Consider the following 20272-nt stretch of genomic DNA (forward strand, 5'->3'; position numbering starts at 1 on the left):
CCCCTGTTTGGCCGCGCATTTTAGATGCGCTATTATTATCCCTTATACTATAAAGCAGCGCTTCTCAACCGGTGTGTTGCCAAGCAGCAGCAGGTGTGTCGTGTGCTACCGGCCTCCCGCTGCTCTTCCCCCCTCTTCCTTCACCGAGCGAGAGGCAGGCTATCTTCCACTGCTGCCGTTGTCGCCCGGGCTATCAGCACGTTCAAGCCTGGATGGCAACTGCGGCTGGGCCTTTTCTTCACCTACCCCCACTCTGGCCCAGAACAGGAAGTGATGTGCAGTGGGGTGCGTGGGAAGAAAGAGCCATGCTGCACGAAAAAGTAGTGTCGGCAGCGGCGGCCCTGAGCAGTAGCGTGGGCCCGAAGCAAAATCAAAAGCAGCCAGAAATCGGCCCAGGAGACAGCAGAATTAGCCTCCCATGGCCGATGGGATTCTTCTTTCTTGGCCTGCGGGGGCTAGAGGAGAAGAATGCTGCAGCTACCATTTGTGCTTGGGGGTGGGGAGGGGGGCAGGAATTGAGAGAGAGAGAGACAGCCTGTCTGTAAGTGAGAGAATGTATATGTGATTGTGTGCATGTGTAACTGTGACTGAGAGCCTGTGTGTAAGTGAGAGCATTTGATTGAAATCATCTATGTAAAGTGTGTGAGAGAGAGAGCATGTGTGTGATTGAGAGAAACTGGTCAGAGAGGTGATGTGTGTTTGTATAGGAGAGACAATGGAAGTGACTGGTCAGGGAGATGACTGGAGTGTGTGTGTGAGAGAAAAAGTGATTGTGGGAATGAGAAGCCTGTGCATGTGGAGAGAGCTAGCATAGGAGTGAGAAACATGGGTGTGTGTGAGACACAGCATGGGAGTGGGAAGCCTGTGTGTGTGTGCATGAGAGAGAGAGACTGATCGGGAAGGTGACTGGTGTGTATGTAAAAAAGAGACTGGTCGGGAGATGATTGATGTGTGAAAGACAGAAACTGGTCATGGGGGTGTAACTGGTATGTGTGTGTGTGTGTGAGAGACAGAGAAGACTGGTCATGGGCACTAAGGAAGAGGACCATGAGTACAGAGCTTCAGTCACTACTGCTTCTGGTGTGTGCTACTGGCCTGCATGGAAGAGGAGTAGGAGAACTGCTGGAGGAGGGGTTAGTAAAAGTGGCTTTTTAAGTTTATTTTCCTTGATTGACTGCCATTTTAATTACTGAATATTTATTTATTTATTTAACATTTTTATATACCGGGATTTATGCAAAATTTGCATATCATCTCGGTTTACATTGTAACTGAAAAACAAGCATGAAGAATGCAAATTACATAGAACAGGGCATTAAAACTTGGGACAGTGCATTAAAACTTGGCATTAAACTTGCATTAAACAGGGCATTAAACTTTTTAATTTAACTTGCATTAAAATTAAATGCATTAAACTTGCATTAAACTTGGGACAGTGCATTAAAACTTGACAGGGCATTAAAACTTGGGACATTATGTGATGTGTCTGCTGTTTTGAAATATTTTATTGGTATTTGAAGAATTTTAAATTTTTATGAGTTTTTAATTGTTGGATATTATTTTGTTCATAGTTGTTGTGAAATATTTATTCTGCTTATTAGAATAGTTATACAATTATTTCTGTGTTGGGATCTATAGCTGCTTGGCTAGTTCTGTTTTCCTAATAGGAGGTGTATTGGTGTTTAGGGCCTGATTTAATATTTGTAGTGTTGCCTTTTCATAGGTAGGGTTGTTACTGTTTGAGTACATTCCATAATACAAGTATACCTATGTGCAGATTAGTTTATGTGCATTACTGCAGATCCTGGGAGTATGTTAGGTCGGTTCTGTGTATGTGACCGAGGTGAGGTATCTTACTGTATCAGTCTTATTTGTTGTATTTTTTCAAGAGGACATGCATTAGTGGTAAACTGTCTTTTCATAAGTAGGGCTATTGAGCCTGGTAGTTGGAGTTTGTGGTGGTGTTGCTGAGATGACACTAGAGAACCAGAATATATTTATTTATTTATTTATTTGAGGTTTTTTTTATATACCGAGGTTTAGCAAAAAGCCTTCACCCCGGTTTACAATAGAACAATTTGTTACATAGAACGGTCAAAGAAAGAACAAAGAAAGGTTACATGGACCGGTATAAGGGAAAAAAAACCCAGAGGATTATGTGACCTCGAACTAAATGGCTAATAGTCGGTGACTGAACTTAAACATTTGAGCAAGGTTGTCAAGAGCAGATTAGAAGCTTTGCTAGCATTGCTAGCTCAAATTGGAAACTTTGCTAGCTCAAATGGAAGCTTTGCTAGCACAAATTGGAAACTGGGATAGAACATATGTTATTTTTTGTAAGGTGAGTTGTAGGGGGAATGTCATAATTCTGCTTTCCATCCATAATTGTGGGTCAGGGTTTGGTGGAGTACAGTTATGGTTATCCGTTTTTAATCGTTTTAATCAAGTTTTTCAATAGTATATCCACAGCGGCTTTTGTAGAGAATACTGAAGGGCTGAGGTCGCTGCAGGGGTATATCTAAGGTGACGTCAGCTTTGAAACTTGACTCCATCTGCTAGCAGGGGAGCATATAACCCATTGGTCCTGAGTCCATCTGTCTACACTAAGGAAAACGAAATTATCAGGTAAGTAATTTATCCATTCTCCCCTTGCTTGGCCTGAAAAAGGCAATCTGGGAGTGGTATGGAGGTCTCAAAAGACTCCGGGGTAGAGGAGGGCAGATAAGGATCTCTCAGACCCAGAGAATGCTCTGTGGCAGCAGGTGATGTCCATAACATGGTCAGGCTGTTCAGAAAGGACGAATTGAGGCCTCTGATCCAGCATGTATTAAAGGATCTAGGCATTAAGGTCGCTGAGGAAGATTCCAATCTTGAGGGGGTAGATATTGTCATAGAGGGTTTGCGGGGACCAAGAAAGGCATTTCCCTTGCATAGAACGGTTAAGAAGTTAGTGGTCAGGGAGTGAGATACCCTGGAGACTGGACTAAAGGTGGGAAGAGCGATGTCAAAGCTGCATTGGAACTCTTGATGCTCTAAATTGGATGCTTCATTTTCGGTGATGACCAAGAAAGATCTCCATTCCAGCGGTCTGCAGTAGTTTTATGGAACTTTGAAAGACATACAGGATCAAAATTAAAGCTCCACCTCAAGAAGATGTTTCAGGTTTCTGCCTTGGGCATCCGCAACAAGTTTGTTTATGCTGGGTTCAGCATTTGGAGGCAAAGGGTACAGCCTCCGCGAAGCAAGCAGAGCGCCTGAGGCAGGTTTGGTCTATGTGGTGGATGCTTTATATGATTTTATTCATACATTCACCAGGATTATGGTCTTGGTGGTAGTGACCCGAAGTCTTCTGTGGCTGTGGAACTGGTCGGCAGATGTCTGGTCCTAGTCTCAGCTGGACCAGACATCTCTCTTTTAAAGGCAAACTGTTATTTGGTGAGGGCTTGGAACAGCTGGTGAAATACCTGGGAGAGTCGAAAGTGTATTCATTGCCCAAAGATAAGCTGAAAGGGGGCAAGAGGAGCTTCCCGTCCTGATCGTGGTTTCGGGACACAAGAAGATATCGTCCCAATAGGGGCTCTTCCTCATCTCAGATGCAAAATTCAGGCAAGACGCAGTCCTTGGGGGCCTGCGTAGACCACGTGAAAGCTCTGGTCAAGGGGCTGGAGAAGGCAAACCCACGCAATGAAGCAAGGCTGGTCCACTTTCGTTAGAAAATGTAGGAGGGAGACTAGCTGCCTTCTGCGAAGAGTGGACCAAGATCACAACGTATCATTGGATCCTGGAAATAAGAGACGGCTATGCATTAGAATTTGCTTGTCCAGTCGGAGAGGCCTATATGATTTCCCCTTGCACATCCCATGTCAAAAGAGAGGTGGTTTGCACCACTCGGGATCGACTGTGGCATCTGGAGGTGATAGTTCCCGTACCTCCGGGGGAATGGGGAAGAGGAAGATATTCCATCTATTTCATAGTTCCCAAGAAAGAAGGGACCTTTCTTTGAGGACAAGAGGATGGTAGTCCTCACACATGGGTGACATCAGATGGAGCCTGGCACAGAAAACATGTTCAAGTTTCTGGAACTTGGACTGAGTCTCATTGGGCATGCTCAACATGCATTATACCTCATGTCGTCTTTTCTGTGGAGCCTGTCGTTTCATGGTCAGGTGAAAGCCTCACTTTTTCTCAACTTTTGAGCCTTCTGGCTTGTTTTTGGGAAAATTTTGTTTTCACAATTTTTCTCCGCTGCCTCGCACTGTTGACACAGAGTCCCCCTAGGTTCTCCTTTTAATATTCTAGATAGGTTTTTTTGACAGTTATTGGTAAGTTTATTTTTGCATCAATACCTTTGGGGTCGGCAGTGCATTCAGTGCCCGCTGGCCATTGACGACAGCCACATCTGTTTTGATCTCGCGTTCCTTTCAGTTTATGCCGACATCTCCACCTTGGGATTTAAGTGATGCCCCCAGTGCACGAGGACCATGTCTATCACAGGCCCCTCTGATAGATGTACCCTCTACCTTTGCGCATTGCGTGAAGTCTGGGGTTGCATTAAGTGTGCCAAGATGATCCCGAAGGGACAAAAAATCCAGCTCTATAAGATGGGCATCTCTTTGGGCCAGAGAAGACCGAGCCATCGGCATCAGAGGCAACAGCATCAAGGAACCTCTGAGCTGTACCAATGGACACCAAGCCATCAACATTGGTGAGACCATTGGTAACGAATTTAGGTGTTTTGTTGGTCCCCTTTTTTGTTGGGTTCAGCCTGTAGTTAGGTATTCACTCATATGTGAGGACTACTATCCTGCTTGTCCTCTGAGAAAGCAGAGTTGCTTACCTGTAACAGGTGTTCTCCGAGAACAGCAGGATGTTAGTCTTCTGAAACTTGTCTGCCACCCTGCAGAGTTGGTTTTCCATGACCTGGGTTTCTTCTTTTTTAATTTTATCCTTATTCTATATTATAAGAATGAAGGGGATCAATGTGGACGCGTGGTATAATGCATGCTGAGCATACTCAATGAAACTCAGTCAAAATCTAGAAACTTTGACATAGGTTTTCTGTGCTGGGCTCCATCTGATGATGTTACCCATGTGTTAGGACTAACATCCTGCTGTCCTTAGAGAACAACCTGTTGAGGTAAGCAGCTGTACTTTCTGTGCATTCTGGATCTGAAAAATGTGAATGTGGCTCTCAGGGTGCCATGGTTTCAAATGGAAGCCCTGTGATTGGTGATAGTGAAGGTGTACAAGGGGGAGTTCCTAGTTTCGTTGGATTTGAAAAAAGGTTATCTGCACATCCATATCGGGGTGGATCATCAGAAATTAATATGATTTATGATCTTGGGAGACCATTTTCAGTTTTGAGCGCTCCCGTTTGACAGTGACTTGACAGCGGACCTAAGGAAGGAAGATGTCTTATCTGGTTGACTGGCTCATTCGAGCAAAGTTGGAGAATCATTGTCAGCAGTTGGTACAGTGGGTCATTCAGAGGATGCAGTCTCTGGGCTGGTTGGTGAAATTGGCAAAGAACGCTCTGGTCCCAACTTAGGCCTTGGAATATCTGTGAGCCTGTTTTGACACAAAAGTAGGCAAATGTTTTCTAACGGAAAGGATGGCAAAGTTACAGACACAGGTCCTTTGTGCAAGTCCTGGGTTTTAGGGCATCCTCGCTAGAGCTTAAGCATTCGCACACATGAGAGAGATTCAGAAGGTGCTTTTGTCTTGCTGGAGCCCACAGTCTGAGGAATTCCAGCTCCCGCTACCATTTCAGGGGGAATCCAGGTCCAGTCTCTTATGGTGGCTTTCTTGGGCCATTTTGGAGTGAGGGATAGACTTGGAAATTCAGGATTGGGTGTGGTGACAACCGATGCTAGCCTGAAGGGTTGGGGGACCATTTACTAAAGGCAAACACCTCTGAGAAAGGTGGTTGATGGCGGAAGCGTCGTGGTCTATCAGTTGTTTATAGACAAGGGCAGTTTGCATGGCATTGCTTTTCTTTCTACCACGGTTGTGTAGTCGGGCAGTTCAGGTCCAATAAAATCAATCACCAAGAGGGAACCAAGAGCTTTATGGTGTATCAAGAGGCTCAGATGCTTTTCTGTTGGGTGGAACATGTGATGGCTTTTGCGGTGTACCATGTGGCTGGGGTAGACAATGTTAAGGCAGACTTCCTCAGCCAGTAGATGTTAAACCCTGTGGAATAGGTGCTACCAGCAGAAGTGATGGCTGTTATTCATGCTAGATGGGGCAGCCTGCAGCTGGACTTGATGGTATCAAGACAGAATGCCTACTTAAGTTGCAGGCAAGAAGTCAGATCAGAAAAGCTCGATGCTCTGGTCATCCTAAGGCCTGTGTAGATACCGTTATACATCTTCCCTCTGTTACCCCTGATAGGAAGGGTGTTGCGTTCAAGAAGCATCTGGGAAAGGTGATTCTTGTGGCTTCAGAGTAGCCGTGTCGGCTGTAGGATATGGATCTGGTAAATCTCATGGTGGACAGTGCCTTAAGGCTGGAGTATCTCAAAGTTTGCTTCATCAGGGATCAGTTGACTTGGAATAGTTGGATCGCTTTTTTTCTTGCGGCTTGGCTTTTGAATTGAATCGTTTACAGATGAAGGAATATTTGGAAGAGGCCATTACCATTTTGCAGGTTAGGAGACATTCCATTTCCCTGGCTTATGTCAGAGTATAGAGAGTGTTCAAGGCATGGTGTTTCAAAGAGAGAGTTTAGCTTACTCTAGCTTCAGAGTCTCATATTTTGATCTTTTTGCAGAATGGCATAGGGTAGGGGTGCTCACACTGGTCTTATGAGCTTTCTCTAATAAATATGCATGAGAAATATTTCCGTACACAGGATAGGGCATGCAAATAAATCTCATGCGTATTCATTAGAGATCCTGAAAACCCGACTGGCTAGGGGGTGCCCTTAGGACCGGTTTACGCACCCCTGGCATAGGGAAAGACCTATCTTATAATTTCTTTAGAGTTCAGGTGGCAGCCTTAGGCTGTTTTTGGGGTAAATTGCACAGGGAATACCTGGCTTCCCATCAGGTTGTGGTTTGTTTCCTTAGAGGGGTAAAGCATTTGCGTCATCCTGTATGGAAAATGTGTCTTCTGCGAAATCTTAACTTAGTGCTGTGGGCACTCTGTAGTCCTCTGTTTGAGCCAATGAGATAGACATTGTTGAAAGATCTTACCCTGAACGTAGTCTTTTTGGTAGCAATTTGCTCAGCCAGGAGGATTTTGGAATTTCAGACCTTGTCATGTCAAGATCCATTTCTTCGGTTTACTGAGGGTGGGATATCGTTGCGCACGGTACCTACCTATTTTGCCGAAGGTGGTTTCTGCTTTTCACCTTGGTTAGACTGTAGAGCTCTTAGCGTTTTGGAATTTGGATCCAGTGGATCCACATGTGAGGGAGCTTCATTTGTTTCGTGTCCACTGATCCTTGTTGTGTTATCTCAAGGTTATCAACGGGTTTCTGAAATCTGTTCATCTCTTCATTCTATTTAGTGGAACAAAGAGAGGCTGTAAGGCTTCAAAGTCTGCAATTGCATGGTGGCTGAAGAAGGCAGTTGTATTGGAATATAATTGTAAAGGGCGACTGATACCCAAGGGGTTGCAGGCCCACTGTACTAGGAAGTAGGTGGCCTCCTGCATGGAGCGTGAATTGATTTCTCTGCAGGAGATCTGTCAGGGTCAATTTGGTCTTCATTACACACTTCCACCAGCCATTACTGACTGGATGTTCTAATGCCAGAAGAGGCGCGTTTTGGAGAGAGTGTGTTGCAAGCCGATCTTTTTCTTTCCTGCCCGGTTTAGGTACATTCCATGTATCTGGAGTATGAACAAAAAAGGAAAATTGGTTCTTTTCTGCTAATTTTCATTCCTAGAATACCACAAGTCAGTCCAGAGTCCTGCCTGTCTGGAAATACTGATCTCTTTTCTGTGTGTAAATAGTGGAGAAATTGTTTTAGCTGTTGTGGTTCAGGAGTTTTAAATCCCAGTTATTGACAAAGGGGCTCCATGTTTACTCTGCTCGGTTTGCAGGTTGGGGGCGAGCAAAGTTAGTTTTTTGACTTTGATCTCATCTTGGCTTAGGTACAGGTCAATATCGAGGGGACTGCGGGCGGCGCACTGTTAAGTAGCAATGTTAGTAAAGCTTTTCTTCTCTGTGCCCAACTGCTGGTAGGGAGGCAAATCCATGTAACTGGATTGATCTGTGGTATTCCAGGAATGAAAATTAGCAGGTTAAGAACCAGTTTTCCTTTATTACTGTTGCTAATCTAACTTCCCCAATTTCTGTTAGCATTTCATCATCAGTTTGTTCTGGCCAGGTGTTCGGTAGTACTCCCCTTCTGTTTGTTCTATTCCCATTCTCATATGGAATTTCTACCCATAAAGATTCCATTTTGTTTCCTATAGAACTTTCATCATTTTTGGCAATCCCCTCTTTAATATATAATGCCACCCCCTTCACCAATTTGATCCATCCTATCATTGCAATATTTGTGCCCTGGTATCACAGTGTCCCGTTAGTTATCCTCTTCCACAAGTTTCTGAGATGCCAAATATATCTACCTCTTCATCCAGTGCTATACATTCTAACTCTCCCATCTTTATTTTTTTAGACTTCTAACATTTGTATGCAGACATTTCAAAATATGCTTTTTGTTTGTATTAACAACCTGCTTGTCATTTGACAGGGGTAATGGGGAACATTCTTGGGAAGGTGGGGTATTTTCCGAAAGGATGGGCTCCAACTTAACCAGAGTGGAACCAGGCTGCTGGCACTAACCTTTAACAAGGAGAGAGTGCAGCTTTTAAACTAGATGGGGGGGAACCTACAGTCTCACTTAAGCGCATGTTTCGGAATGATGCAACTTTGAAGGATACAAACAAAATAGGAAATTAGGGCATTCCAATAGGGATTGCAATAAATACTAAAGTAGCTCAAGCACCTTTAAGAAAAAAGCAGAGACAACAGAAAGATTCCAAATTTCCTAACAAACCTTATTCTCAGCACCATTAGCAGATCCATGCGTTGAGATTCTGGAACTCTGCCGGTCTCTGGAGTCCTGCGTGTGGAAGTTGGCTTACTAAGCCATCATTACTTGTACAAGAACTTAAGAATCTTTCATTTGTTTTTCCTGTCCTTGGTCTATCTATTTCTAGGTATCAAAGGTTAGGTAATTATAGCCTCTTGTTGGGCAGAATACTGCACAGGTTTGTCTTTGTTTTTACAGCCCACATCACTTGGTCTTCTTTAATAGTACCTCAATTCAGCTACTGGCCAAGCTTGGCCTTGCTTAGCTTCTGAGATCTAATGAATAAAAACTCTCCTAGTCCAGTGTTGCTGGAGAGAATCTCAGGAGAAGACAGGAGTAGTAAGCTTTAGATTTTGTTCCTGTTTTGGGATGAATTGATCTGCTAGTTCAGTGGTTCTCAACCTTTTTTCGGCCAGGACACACCTGACAGATGGTTCTCACATGCGTGACACACTGAACATATGACTGTCATGGGGCTAAATGTAAACATACACTCTGCATCCATGGAAACCCCCTTGACCCCTAACGATATTCTGGTTCTGATGACATCTCAGTAAAAGCAAAACAAACTCCCTTTACTACCAGGCACAATAGCCCTCCTTATGAAAAGTTAATAATTTACCACTAATGCATATCCAATTGAGAAAACACAACTAAGACTGATACAATTGCCTACATGCTAGTAAAATACCTCACCTCGGGCACACACACAGAACTTGCCTTCACCAAGTACAGAAAGACCACACATTATAAATATGGAGACAAACTGGAATAGAAAACCAAAAAAAGCCACTCCGCATGCAATGCAAACCTGGAGAAATGGAAAGAGAAATATAGCACCTAACACAGTCCCAGGATCTTCAATAATGCACAGAAACTAATCTGCACAAAGTTACACCTGCATTATGGAACACATAACAGCCCTATCTATGAAAAGGCAACATTACAAATATTAAATCAGGTCCTAAACACTAATACACCTCCTATTAGGAAAACAGAACAAGCCAAGCTGCTATAGATCCCCACTCAGAAATAACTGTAAAACTATATTAATAAATGTTTCGAAACAGCTGATGAACAGAATAACATCAAACAATTAAAAACTCATACAAATTATTAAAAATTGTCCAAATATCAATAAAATATTTCAAAACAGCAGACACATCACATAATACTCTTTGTTCCGCCTTCCCCAATCGGGCTCCCGCACCGGCCACCGGCCTTTCCGAACCCGGATTAACTTACCTGCTAGTCGAGTGCACGCTCCTCGATACGGCCTAGCCCAACGCGATCCGCCCTGGTCCTCCAGCCGGGCCTCGAGCCCCCACCCCTTCCAGACTCGCCGCACCGAGATACGCTGCGCAGGGGTGACGTCATCACGCAGAGACCCGCCGGATTTAAAGAGCCCTGCTCTCCCCGAAGTCCTCCTCTTCACCACGGGATCGGCGGTGAACTGGGCCCGCGCAGCCGGCGCTGAAAGCCCGTCGGGGTAAGGCCTCTTTGTTCCGCCTTCCCCAATCGGGCTCCCGCACCGGCCGCCGGCCTTTCCGAACCCGGATTAACTTACCTGCTAGTCGAGTGCACGCTCCTCGATACGGCCTAGCCCAACGCGATCCGTCCTGGTCCTCCAGCCGGGCCTCGAGCCCCCACCCCTTCCAGACTCGCCGCACCGAGATACGCCGCGCAGGGGTGATGTCATCACGCAGAGACCCGCCGGATTTAAAAATACCCCTGCTCTCCCGGGCGTCGCGCGTCGAAGGAGCGCGACAAAGGGGCCTGCCCCTTTGAGCGCCCCTTCGAGCAGCCCCCGCAGACAGCCCAGAAGGACATAGATGTGGCTCCCTTCACGCTCGGACATCTCTAAGCATTACCACCGCACCGCTTTCTCAGAATGAACAGTGAAACTCCCGGATGACCAGCCCAAGCAACACCAGGCTAAACAAAAATTCCTTTCCCGTATTGAGGGATCCTTCCTCTAAATGTTTGATGGTTTCCACCAACTTCTCACATGACTATGATAATAGCTGGTTCGTCCATTATCCTCCTAACAGCAAGTAACCTAATTTGTTATTTTGAAACCAATGTGAACCCTCACAAGTCACCTAACCCTTCCCTATGTGTAGAGAAACGTACGCTGTAACTTACCATATTCCATCTGTACTTTATTCTTTCAGAAAACGCTAACCACATCCTGCCACGATAGTACCCTATCCATCGCCTTACATCTCCTCCTTATCAGACCACTGAAAGGAGCTTGAATCTTAACCGCTACCCATAGCACAAGCACCCTCTACCCTTTCAATGACCCACCTCCCCCCTCCTGAAATGTGTCTCCCCACTATACCCATCATACACTACCCCATGCGAAGGATTGTCCACCCAACACACAATCACACCCTCACACAACATAAATCACTAGTGCCCATCATGATCACACCCCTCACACAACTATTGGGTCTGGCCACCCTAGCCATCACCCTCTGCAACGCCCGATCAATCATAAAGAAAGCACCAATCCTACAAGACCTACTCACAGACACCAGCCCTGATATCTGTGCCATTACTGAATCATGGCTAAAGAACTCAGACCAGGTCTTCATCAACCAACTCCCAACACAGACATACGACATCTTCTCCATCCCTAGGCCCAAAAATAAAAGAGGAGGTGGCATTCTCCTTGCCGCCAAGAAACACCTGCACCTCAAACTACAGACCAACTCCCCCTCCCCCCCGAGACTCGAGATTGGGCTCTTTAAATCTAAAACCCTGCAGGTCTGCCTCATCTACGCCCCCCCCGGCATTCTGGAACAGGACCCGTCCCCCCTCATTGAATACATTACTAACAATATAAAGCCAGACACCCCAGCAGTAATACTCGGAGATTTCAACCTCCACGTAGACATCCACCCCCTCACCACATCCTGCGAAACCCTACTTGTCTCTCTCAAAGCCCTGGGCTTTAAACAGCTCATCACCAATCCCACGCACAAAGCTGGGCACACACTCGACCTCCTTTTTGCTAATACCAGCTTCTCTACACCCCATGCACCAATCACCACACCCATCCCCTGGTCCGACCATTGCCTCATCAACGCCCAGCTCAACATCAACACCAACATAAATGCCTCCAACACCAAATCACACAAAAGACAATTTCCTACCGTAGACCATGCTCCTCAGAAGAACTCTCCCAAGCCTTCAATAACGTAAGTGAAAACCTCGACCTCACCAACCCAGATAATGCTCTCCTGTCATGGGATAAGCTTACTGCTGACATAGCCAATAACATCTGCCCCACCATCCACAAAGTAATAAACCCCAACCAAACAGAAAGAAAACCATGGTACACCTGTGAACTCAAAAAATTAAAACAAGACCTTAGAGCCAAAGAACGCTCCTGGCGAAAACAACCCACCCCCACACTCAAAGTAGCCTACAAACACACCCTACACCTATACCGACAAGCAACACTCCACGCCAAACGTGACTTCTATGCAGCAAAAAATTCACAGCTACAAATTCAACCCTACCGCCCTATTCTCCTATGTAGCAGAACTCACAAAGTCCACCACTCCTTCCCCCCAGGAAGATAATAGCATAGAGAAATGCAATAAACTAGCAGATCACTTTAAAAACAAAATCACCAACATTCTCAATCGTCTCCCCCCCAAACCCACTCACATCGACCTCCCACCCACCACCAACAACATTAACCTCACATCCCTTGATCTCACCACTACGATGGAAGTCAACTCCATCCTAAAAAAGATGCGACCAGCCACCCACATCGCCGACAACATCCCATCTAAACTCCTCCTCACTATCCCTTCCGTCATAGCAAGACCGTTAGCGGATATCATAAACTGCTCCCTTACCTTCGGGACGGTTCCCGACCCGCTTAAACTCGCCATCGTAAAGCCCCTACTAAAAAAGCCCACCCTCGACCAAAATGATCCAGCAAACTACAGGCCCATCTCCAACCTACCTTTTATTTCTAAAATTCTGGAGAAAGTGGTCAACACACAACTTACCGACTTCCTAGAAGATAACAATATCCTCCACCCCGCCCAGTACGGCTTTCGCAAAAACCGAAGCACGGAAAAGCTCCTACTTGCAATAACAGACACTATCCTAAAAGGCATGGACCACGGCCAATCATACATTCTAGCCCTCTTAGATATCTCAGCAGCTTTCGATACGGTGAACCACAAAATCTTAATATCACGCTTAGCAGAGATAGGCATCTCTAACACAGCCCTATCATGGTTCTCCTCCTACCTTGACCACAGAAAGTACTTAGTCAAACTTGATAAATCCGAATCCACACACATTCCTCTTTCACAAGGCGTACCCGAGGGCTCCTCCCTTTCCTCCACCCTCTTTAACATCTACCTTCTCCCTCTTTGCCACTTATTATCCAAACTGGGACTAAAATTCTTCTTGTACGCTGACGACGTACAAATACTTATCCCCATCCAAAACTCCCTCAACGAAACCCTGCACTTCTGGGAGACATGCCTCACATCTATCAACGCCCTCCTTTCCAACCTACACCTTGCACTCAATACTTCAAAAACCGAAATCCTAATTATTACTAATCAACCCAGCTTATCCATTCACCAACTGCAACAGAACACTTCACAAAATCTCACACCTCCGTCCACTGTCAGAGATCTAGGAGTTCTCTTAGATACACAACTTAGCTTCAAATCCCACATCAAATCGCTCCTAAAAGGGGGCTTCTATAAACTCCAAACCCTCAAAAAACATAAGCCTCTCCTCCACGCACATGACTTCCGTACTGTTATGCAAACCACTATACTATCAAAACTTGACTATTGCAACTCACTGCTAATAGGCCTTCCAGCTTCCACAATCAAACCCCTCCAAATCTTACAAAATGCCATGGCTCGCATCCTTACAAACTCAAGAAAGACTGATCATATTACTCCCATATTACAAAACCTCCACTGGCTACCAATCACCTATCGCTCTCAATACAAAACACTCACTATCATACATAACACGCTATATAAAAATAACTCCCCCTGGATCGAAGATATGCCACACTTCCACCAGGCCAACCGTCCTACCAGAAACTCCCTTGCGGGCACTCTCCACACCCCTTCACTCAAAATTGCTCACCTCACAAGCACCAGAGCGAGAGCCTTCTCCATCGCCGGCCCCACCCTTTGGAACTCCCTCCCCACCGAGCTCCGACTAGAACCCTCACTTAATCAATTCAAAAAGGAATCAAGACCTGGTTATTTAAACAGGCCTATCCCAACGCCTCTCAACCCTAGCATTGACTTCTCCACAACACTCATTATTTCCCTCTCCCTAGTACAGTGTCCCCCCGCCCCCCCTACACACCCTCCCTCCCTCACCACCCCATCCATTTTATGGCTTCCTGATATTCAGTCACCACCTCTCCTTCCCATCGCCCCCCCCTGCCCCCTTGTACAGTTCCTACCCCACCCCGCCTCCCCTATGCGCTTCATCCCCCACCCCCGCGCTACCCCCCCACTTTGTCGTCTCTTGTATATAATTAATTTATGTCCAACCTGGTTAACCACATGTAATCTCATTTAATAACTGTGGCGCCCGTTGGCTCTACAGTAAAGTTGTCACCTTTTAACTTCCTATCCTTCCTCCATCTATCATTGTAATTTCCTTTCTCAGTTGTCTGTAAACCGACATGATGTTTTTTTTTTTTTTACGAATGCCGGTATATAAAAGTTATAAATAAATAAAAATAAATAAATAATACTCAATAATTAAAATGGCAGTCAATCAAGAAAAATAAACTTAAAATGCCACCTTTACTTACGCCCTCCAGCAACTCTCCTACTCCTTTCCCTTGAAAGAACATACCAGGAGCAGCAGCGGCTGCTGAAGCTCTGTCCTTACGGTCCACTTCTTTAAGGGCCCACAAGTCAGTCAGTTGCTCTCGCGCTCTCTCTCTCTCTCACCAATTAAACGCTACGACCAGTCTCTCTCTCTCACACACACCCCAGTCGCCACCCTGCCCATTCTCTGTCTCTCACACACACTTTGCTTAGAGCCCCGATGCTGTGTTCCCCTTTAATTTCACAGTGGCAGATTTCCCAGTGCTGCCGCTGCCTTCTCAGCCGCACTGAAGCAGCATACATTTTAGAAAAACATGCCACAGCACTCAGGCCTTTCTTCTGGCTGTCGGAACATCCGTAGGCTCTCGCGGCCCCCCATCTGCCTGCTTTTTCGACCGCTGGGAGCTCCAATTGCCCCATCTGTAATCAGCATGGCTGAGTGCCACCTTTACTTTAAACGTGGTTCTGCCGCGCTCACTGTTGCATCCGGGGGTTGGGTGTGGGAGAATGCCCGGAGCAACCGGCCTCTTCGTGCTTGCGATTCACTGCCGCTTTGGGCAATCCCTACTCTATCACCAGTTCCTGGCGCGGCTGGCCTCTGTGGCTTGCCACTGTGTTTAATTTCAGCACTTCCAGCCCGTGGCAGCCACAGGGTCGGGCTTCTTTGCCACCAAGGGCCTGGACACTGCCACTCCTCCCAGCCCCCCCCTCAAACCACCCCACCCCCGGACCTTGAGATGCCCCCTTCTTCCTGCCCCACTGGCCAATCAGAGGCTTCCTCCTCCCACTGGCAGGAAGAAGGGAGGAGGCTTCCGATTGGCCCACGGGGTCAGGAAGAAGGGAGGAGGCTTCCGATTGGCCCGTGGGGGCAGGAAGAAGGGAGGAGGCTTCCGATTGGCCCGTGGGGGCAGGAAGAAGGGAGGAGGCTTCAGATTGGCCCGCGGGGGCAGGAAAAAATAAAGGGAAGTATAACTGGGGCTGTGGAACACCGGGAGCTGCGACACACTAGCTGGTGCTTGGCGACACATTGGTGTGTCGTGGCACACCAGTTGAGAAGTGCTGTGCTAGTTAGTCAGTGAGATGTGCCAGATAAGCCTTCAGTGCAATTCTTCTGCTGCTGGTGCACTGGGAAACGGTGAAGGGGGAATATGGCATTTCAGAGGATCCTATCTAGATGTTTTTGTACTCATTGGTACTTGTTCTGTCAATAGATGCTGTGGCTTGTAGTACTGTATCCAGCAGGAGGAATCTCTTTGCATTTCTTTCCCTACTTTTTGCTTAAATGTTTCAGAGAAACTAGAAACAGAATAAAAAGGAACATCAGATTGGCTCTTAGTAGAGGAAATGAAATTGAAATGAGCTGGAAATGGAGGCCCTTGACTTGGATGGGTTTAATAGTTCTCTGCATTTGGCCCTGATGCACAGGATGCTGTCATCATTGACCGTGTGCTATTCTGCCTTGCAGGTATTCCAGACTCTGGAGGACCATCACCTGGAAGTTGTTTCCTTTTTCCGTGAGAACGGCTTCCATGGACTTATTGCCCACAATTCAGAATATGCACTCTGCAATATCCCGTCTTACTACAGCTCACATGCTCTGAAACTGAGCTGGAATGGCAAGAACCTTACCACCAATCAGTTCCTCATGCAGGAGGTGGCGAAGCAGCTGGGTTTGAAGCTTATCAACTTTCCCATCTTTGCTGCATTGCTGGGTAAGCAGAGGGAAGGGCAGCAGCAGTGCCAAAGGGGACACTTGTCTGATCATTCTTTATCTAATTTCCAGCTGCACTTGGCTTTGTGCCAGTTGTGTGCTTTTAATTTATTCCAGAAGTAGTAGGGTGAAACAGATAGTTTGGAATATTTTAGGAGTCTTTAGAAACATTACTGATTACCGTATTTTTCGCTCCATAAGACGCACTTTTTTTCCCCCAAAAGTGGGGGGAAAATGTATGTGCGTCTTATGGAGCGAATATAAAAAAAACAAAACACAAAAATCTAACAAACCCCCACCCTCCTGACCCCCCCAAGACCTGCCGATTTAATTTACTGCAACCCCCCACCCTCCTGACCCCCCCAAGACCTGCCAAACGTCCCTGGTGGTCCAGCGGGGGTCCAGGAGCGGTCCGGGAACGATCTCCTGAGTGTGGGCCGTCGGCTGCCAGTAATCAAAATGGCGCCGACGGCCCTTTGCCCTCACTATGTCACTGGGACCGACCGCTGCTATTGGTTGGTCTCAGTGACATAGTGAGGGCAAAGGGCCGTCGGCGCCATTTTGATTACTGGCAGCCGACGGCCCACGCTCAGGAGATCGTTCCCGGACCGCTCCTGGACCCCCGCTGGACCACCAGGGACGTTTGGCAGGTCTTGGGGGGGTCAGGAGGGTGGGGGGTTGCAGTAAATTAAATCGGCAGGTCTTGGGGGGTCAGGAGGGTGGGGATGGGGTTTTTTTTGGGGAGGGAGGGGTTCCCAGAGAAAGAAAAGTTTTCTGATCTGGGGAGTGGACCGAAATGGCCCTCACCAGACTCAAACAAAATGGGGAGAAAAAAAAAAGCTATGCACTCCCCTAATTTGCTCCATAAGACGCCCAGACCAGAGCCGGTTTAGCACAAATTTTTTTTTTTTTTTTAATTTTCCCCCTCTGAATCCTAGGTGCGTCTTATGGTCAGGTGCGTCTTATGGAGCGAAAAATACGGTAATAAACAGTTTTGGCCATTAGGAGAATGGTACTGAATTTGTTGCTCTTCCTTCTTCATTATTTGGAATCCCCTTTTTCTTTGGGTGGAAAAGTACCTAGCAGGGTTGGAAAATTTTTGACCACCTAATAATGGACACCTGCTGCTGGCCCTGGTCAGAAGAAAGTAGTAGGGAGGAAAGAGAAAAGAATATAAACCAGAAAAAAATGTCAAAATCTAAAAATGACAAGACAAAAAAAAATCCTGAAAGAAGAAAAATGACAAAGGGAAGAAAAAAAGAAATCTAAAAAGTAGACAACAAAGAGGGCAATTTTCAAAGGGATCTAATTTGACTCACTAAGGAGTTAGCTGGCTGGATCCTCCAAGGTGAATATTGCCCTTTGCAGAGTGGCTAATTTAGTTAAGTGTGGGATTCCTTGGGCAAGGAGTAACCTGGGGAGAAAATTATGCATGTATATTGAATTTTTTAAATAGGTGCACAAAACTATGCATGTATAACACCATCTGCAAATAAAGTGGAGACAAAATACACGAATACTTCTGTAATTATATATACACACACACAAAAGATATACAATAGCTATACCTGTGAATATTTGTTTAACCGTTTATTAGTTATTGATGTTCTCCTGTAATATATAATATCTACACCTTTGACTATTTGTTTAACCCATTATCCATGTTTTTGTTATAGATGTTCCCTGTATTAAACAAAAGGAAACACTTGGTTTCCTGCACCACTAAGTTGTATGTAAACTGATGTGATATGTAAAATTGAACACCGGTACATAAAAAACAAACAAATAAATAATTGCATATGTGGACATATTTTCAAAGGGAAATTACCTTTGAGCCTTTTTGTTCTTACAAGTTTTATATAATACTGTTTTTTATTATTAATTTGATTTTATCCTGCAAATATTTTTTACATTGGTTTTGCTTATGATATTACTTTGTTTTATATGTGACTTTATTCTATTATAGTACTGTATGTATAATTTTATTGTTTAACTAATTTTTGTTGTACCTTGCTAAGGGTGCCTTTTGGTAAATTGGCAAGTAATACATTTGAATAGTAAATAAAAGTGTACATGGGTACAAAAGTACCTGTGTATTTTGTCACTAGGTGGCTTAATGAAAATTGGCCCCTAAAAAGAGCATAAAAGCAAGAACAAGTCTGAAATAGAGAGTAAAAAATAAGATAAAAAAAATAAAAACTTCAAAACAAAAATGACAAAATTTTCACCGTTGCCCAAGTTTTCTAAATAGTTTTCTGCCACTTATGCCCAGGATACTATTTTATGGAGAGTCTGAGGGGTTACTGAAGTATAAGGAAAGAATATAGGATGAATAGGGGAAGAATGCCCAAGCATTGAAGTGGAGTTAAGGGATTGTTTCTGGCAGTAATGAGGTTTTCTATTTTTAGGGAACCATATTCTGCCGGATGAAGACCTAGCAGCCTTTCACTGGAGCTTGCTGGGACCAGACCACCCTCTGGCTTCGCTCAAGGTGAGGAAAATTTGCCTTCCTGAACATACCCAGATCAGTCCAGACAAGTGGGTTTTGCATCCCTACCAGCAGATGGAGTCTGAGAAACAAAACTTTGAGGCACTGCTACATAACAGTGCCACCTCAGCCTCTTCAGTATTTCTCTGACTAGCAGATGGTAGAAGTGCAACCCTGCAGCCTGAGAGAAAGGAAAAAAAAATTATATTAAGAGAAGGCTAGTAGAAGATTCAGAAGAAGCTTCCTGAGGTGTTAGGCTCCTTGGTGGACCATCCCTTAGGTCGAGCCAGGCGTCCGGGGGGTTGGGAACCCCTGTCAGTTGCTCGCCCGCATCGTGCTGGTGATCTTGATAGCCAGGGGATTGGCTTCCTCAAGACTACCGAAGCCCCTGTCTGCCAGGCCCCGGATCCAGGAAAGTATCCGTGCTTGGTTTTTGGTTGTTTTTGCTGGCAGGTAAAGTTGTGTTGTTTTTTTTGCTTTTTTTGGGGGGGGGGCAAGCAGCTTGAGAGATGGGGGTGAATGGCATGGCCTGCAACGGTGCAGGAGCTGCTGGCTGGGGCAGACAGCAGGACTCATTGGGGCAGACACGACTTGTGCCCTGGAGTCCTGGGAAGGAGTTGCGCTGGTTGTTGGCTCTGAGGTGTTCGGCGTGGCAGCTTTGATGCTGCTGCGTTTGGTTTCCTGCACACCACCAGGCCTGTGATGGGTGTCCCTGCAGCTGCGGCTGACTTTTTTCCTGCGTGTTGGTCGGTGCAGAGGGTGTGAGAGGCGTGACTTGGGAGAGCTCTTAAGGCCGGCCGATTGGGAGACTGCATAGCATTCAGTGGTGCGGGTGCGTGCGCAATGGCACTAAAGTCACGCATGGATGCCTGCCACATGTGTGGCCTGTAAGTAGTAGAGATGTGATCCTTCATTATCGGCCCGCTGTGGGAAATTTTGTTTTCCCGTGGTTTGGGCCGATTTTTTTCGACTGCCCCGAATTTCAGGGTTAATGTGCACTAATCTCGAAAAACAAATTTTCCCAAAATTTCGGTAAAATCTGCTTCGTTTTTCGGGGTGCCGAACCAGGACAAATGCACATCCCTAGTAGATAGCGCACTTAAACTCCTGTTCCCTCTGCACGGGCTGCACTTCGGGAGAGGAGGATTCCTCAGCAGGCGTTAAGTTTTGGGGTTGTC

General features: G+C 45.8%; 1 protein-coding gene across 1 annotated transcript in view; it reads left to right on the forward strand.

The window, feature by feature from the left end:
- Positions 1–20272, forward strand: part of FAM120C (family with sequence similarity 120C) — a 385399-nt gene that overhangs the window by 37080 nt on the left and 328047 nt on the right. Inside the window, 2 exon segments of the mRNA XM_029607874.1 lie at positions 16361–16607; positions 19015–19097. Of these exon segments, the coding sequence (XP_029463734.1) occupies positions 16361–16607; positions 19015–19097 (330 nt within the window).

This window comes from Rhinatrema bivittatum, chromosome 1 (genome assembly GCF_901001135.1).
Source record: "Rhinatrema bivittatum chromosome 1, aRhiBiv1.1, whole genome shotgun sequence".
Lineage (NCBI taxonomy): Eukaryota > Metazoa > Chordata > Amphibia > Gymnophiona > Rhinatrematidae > Rhinatrema > Rhinatrema bivittatum.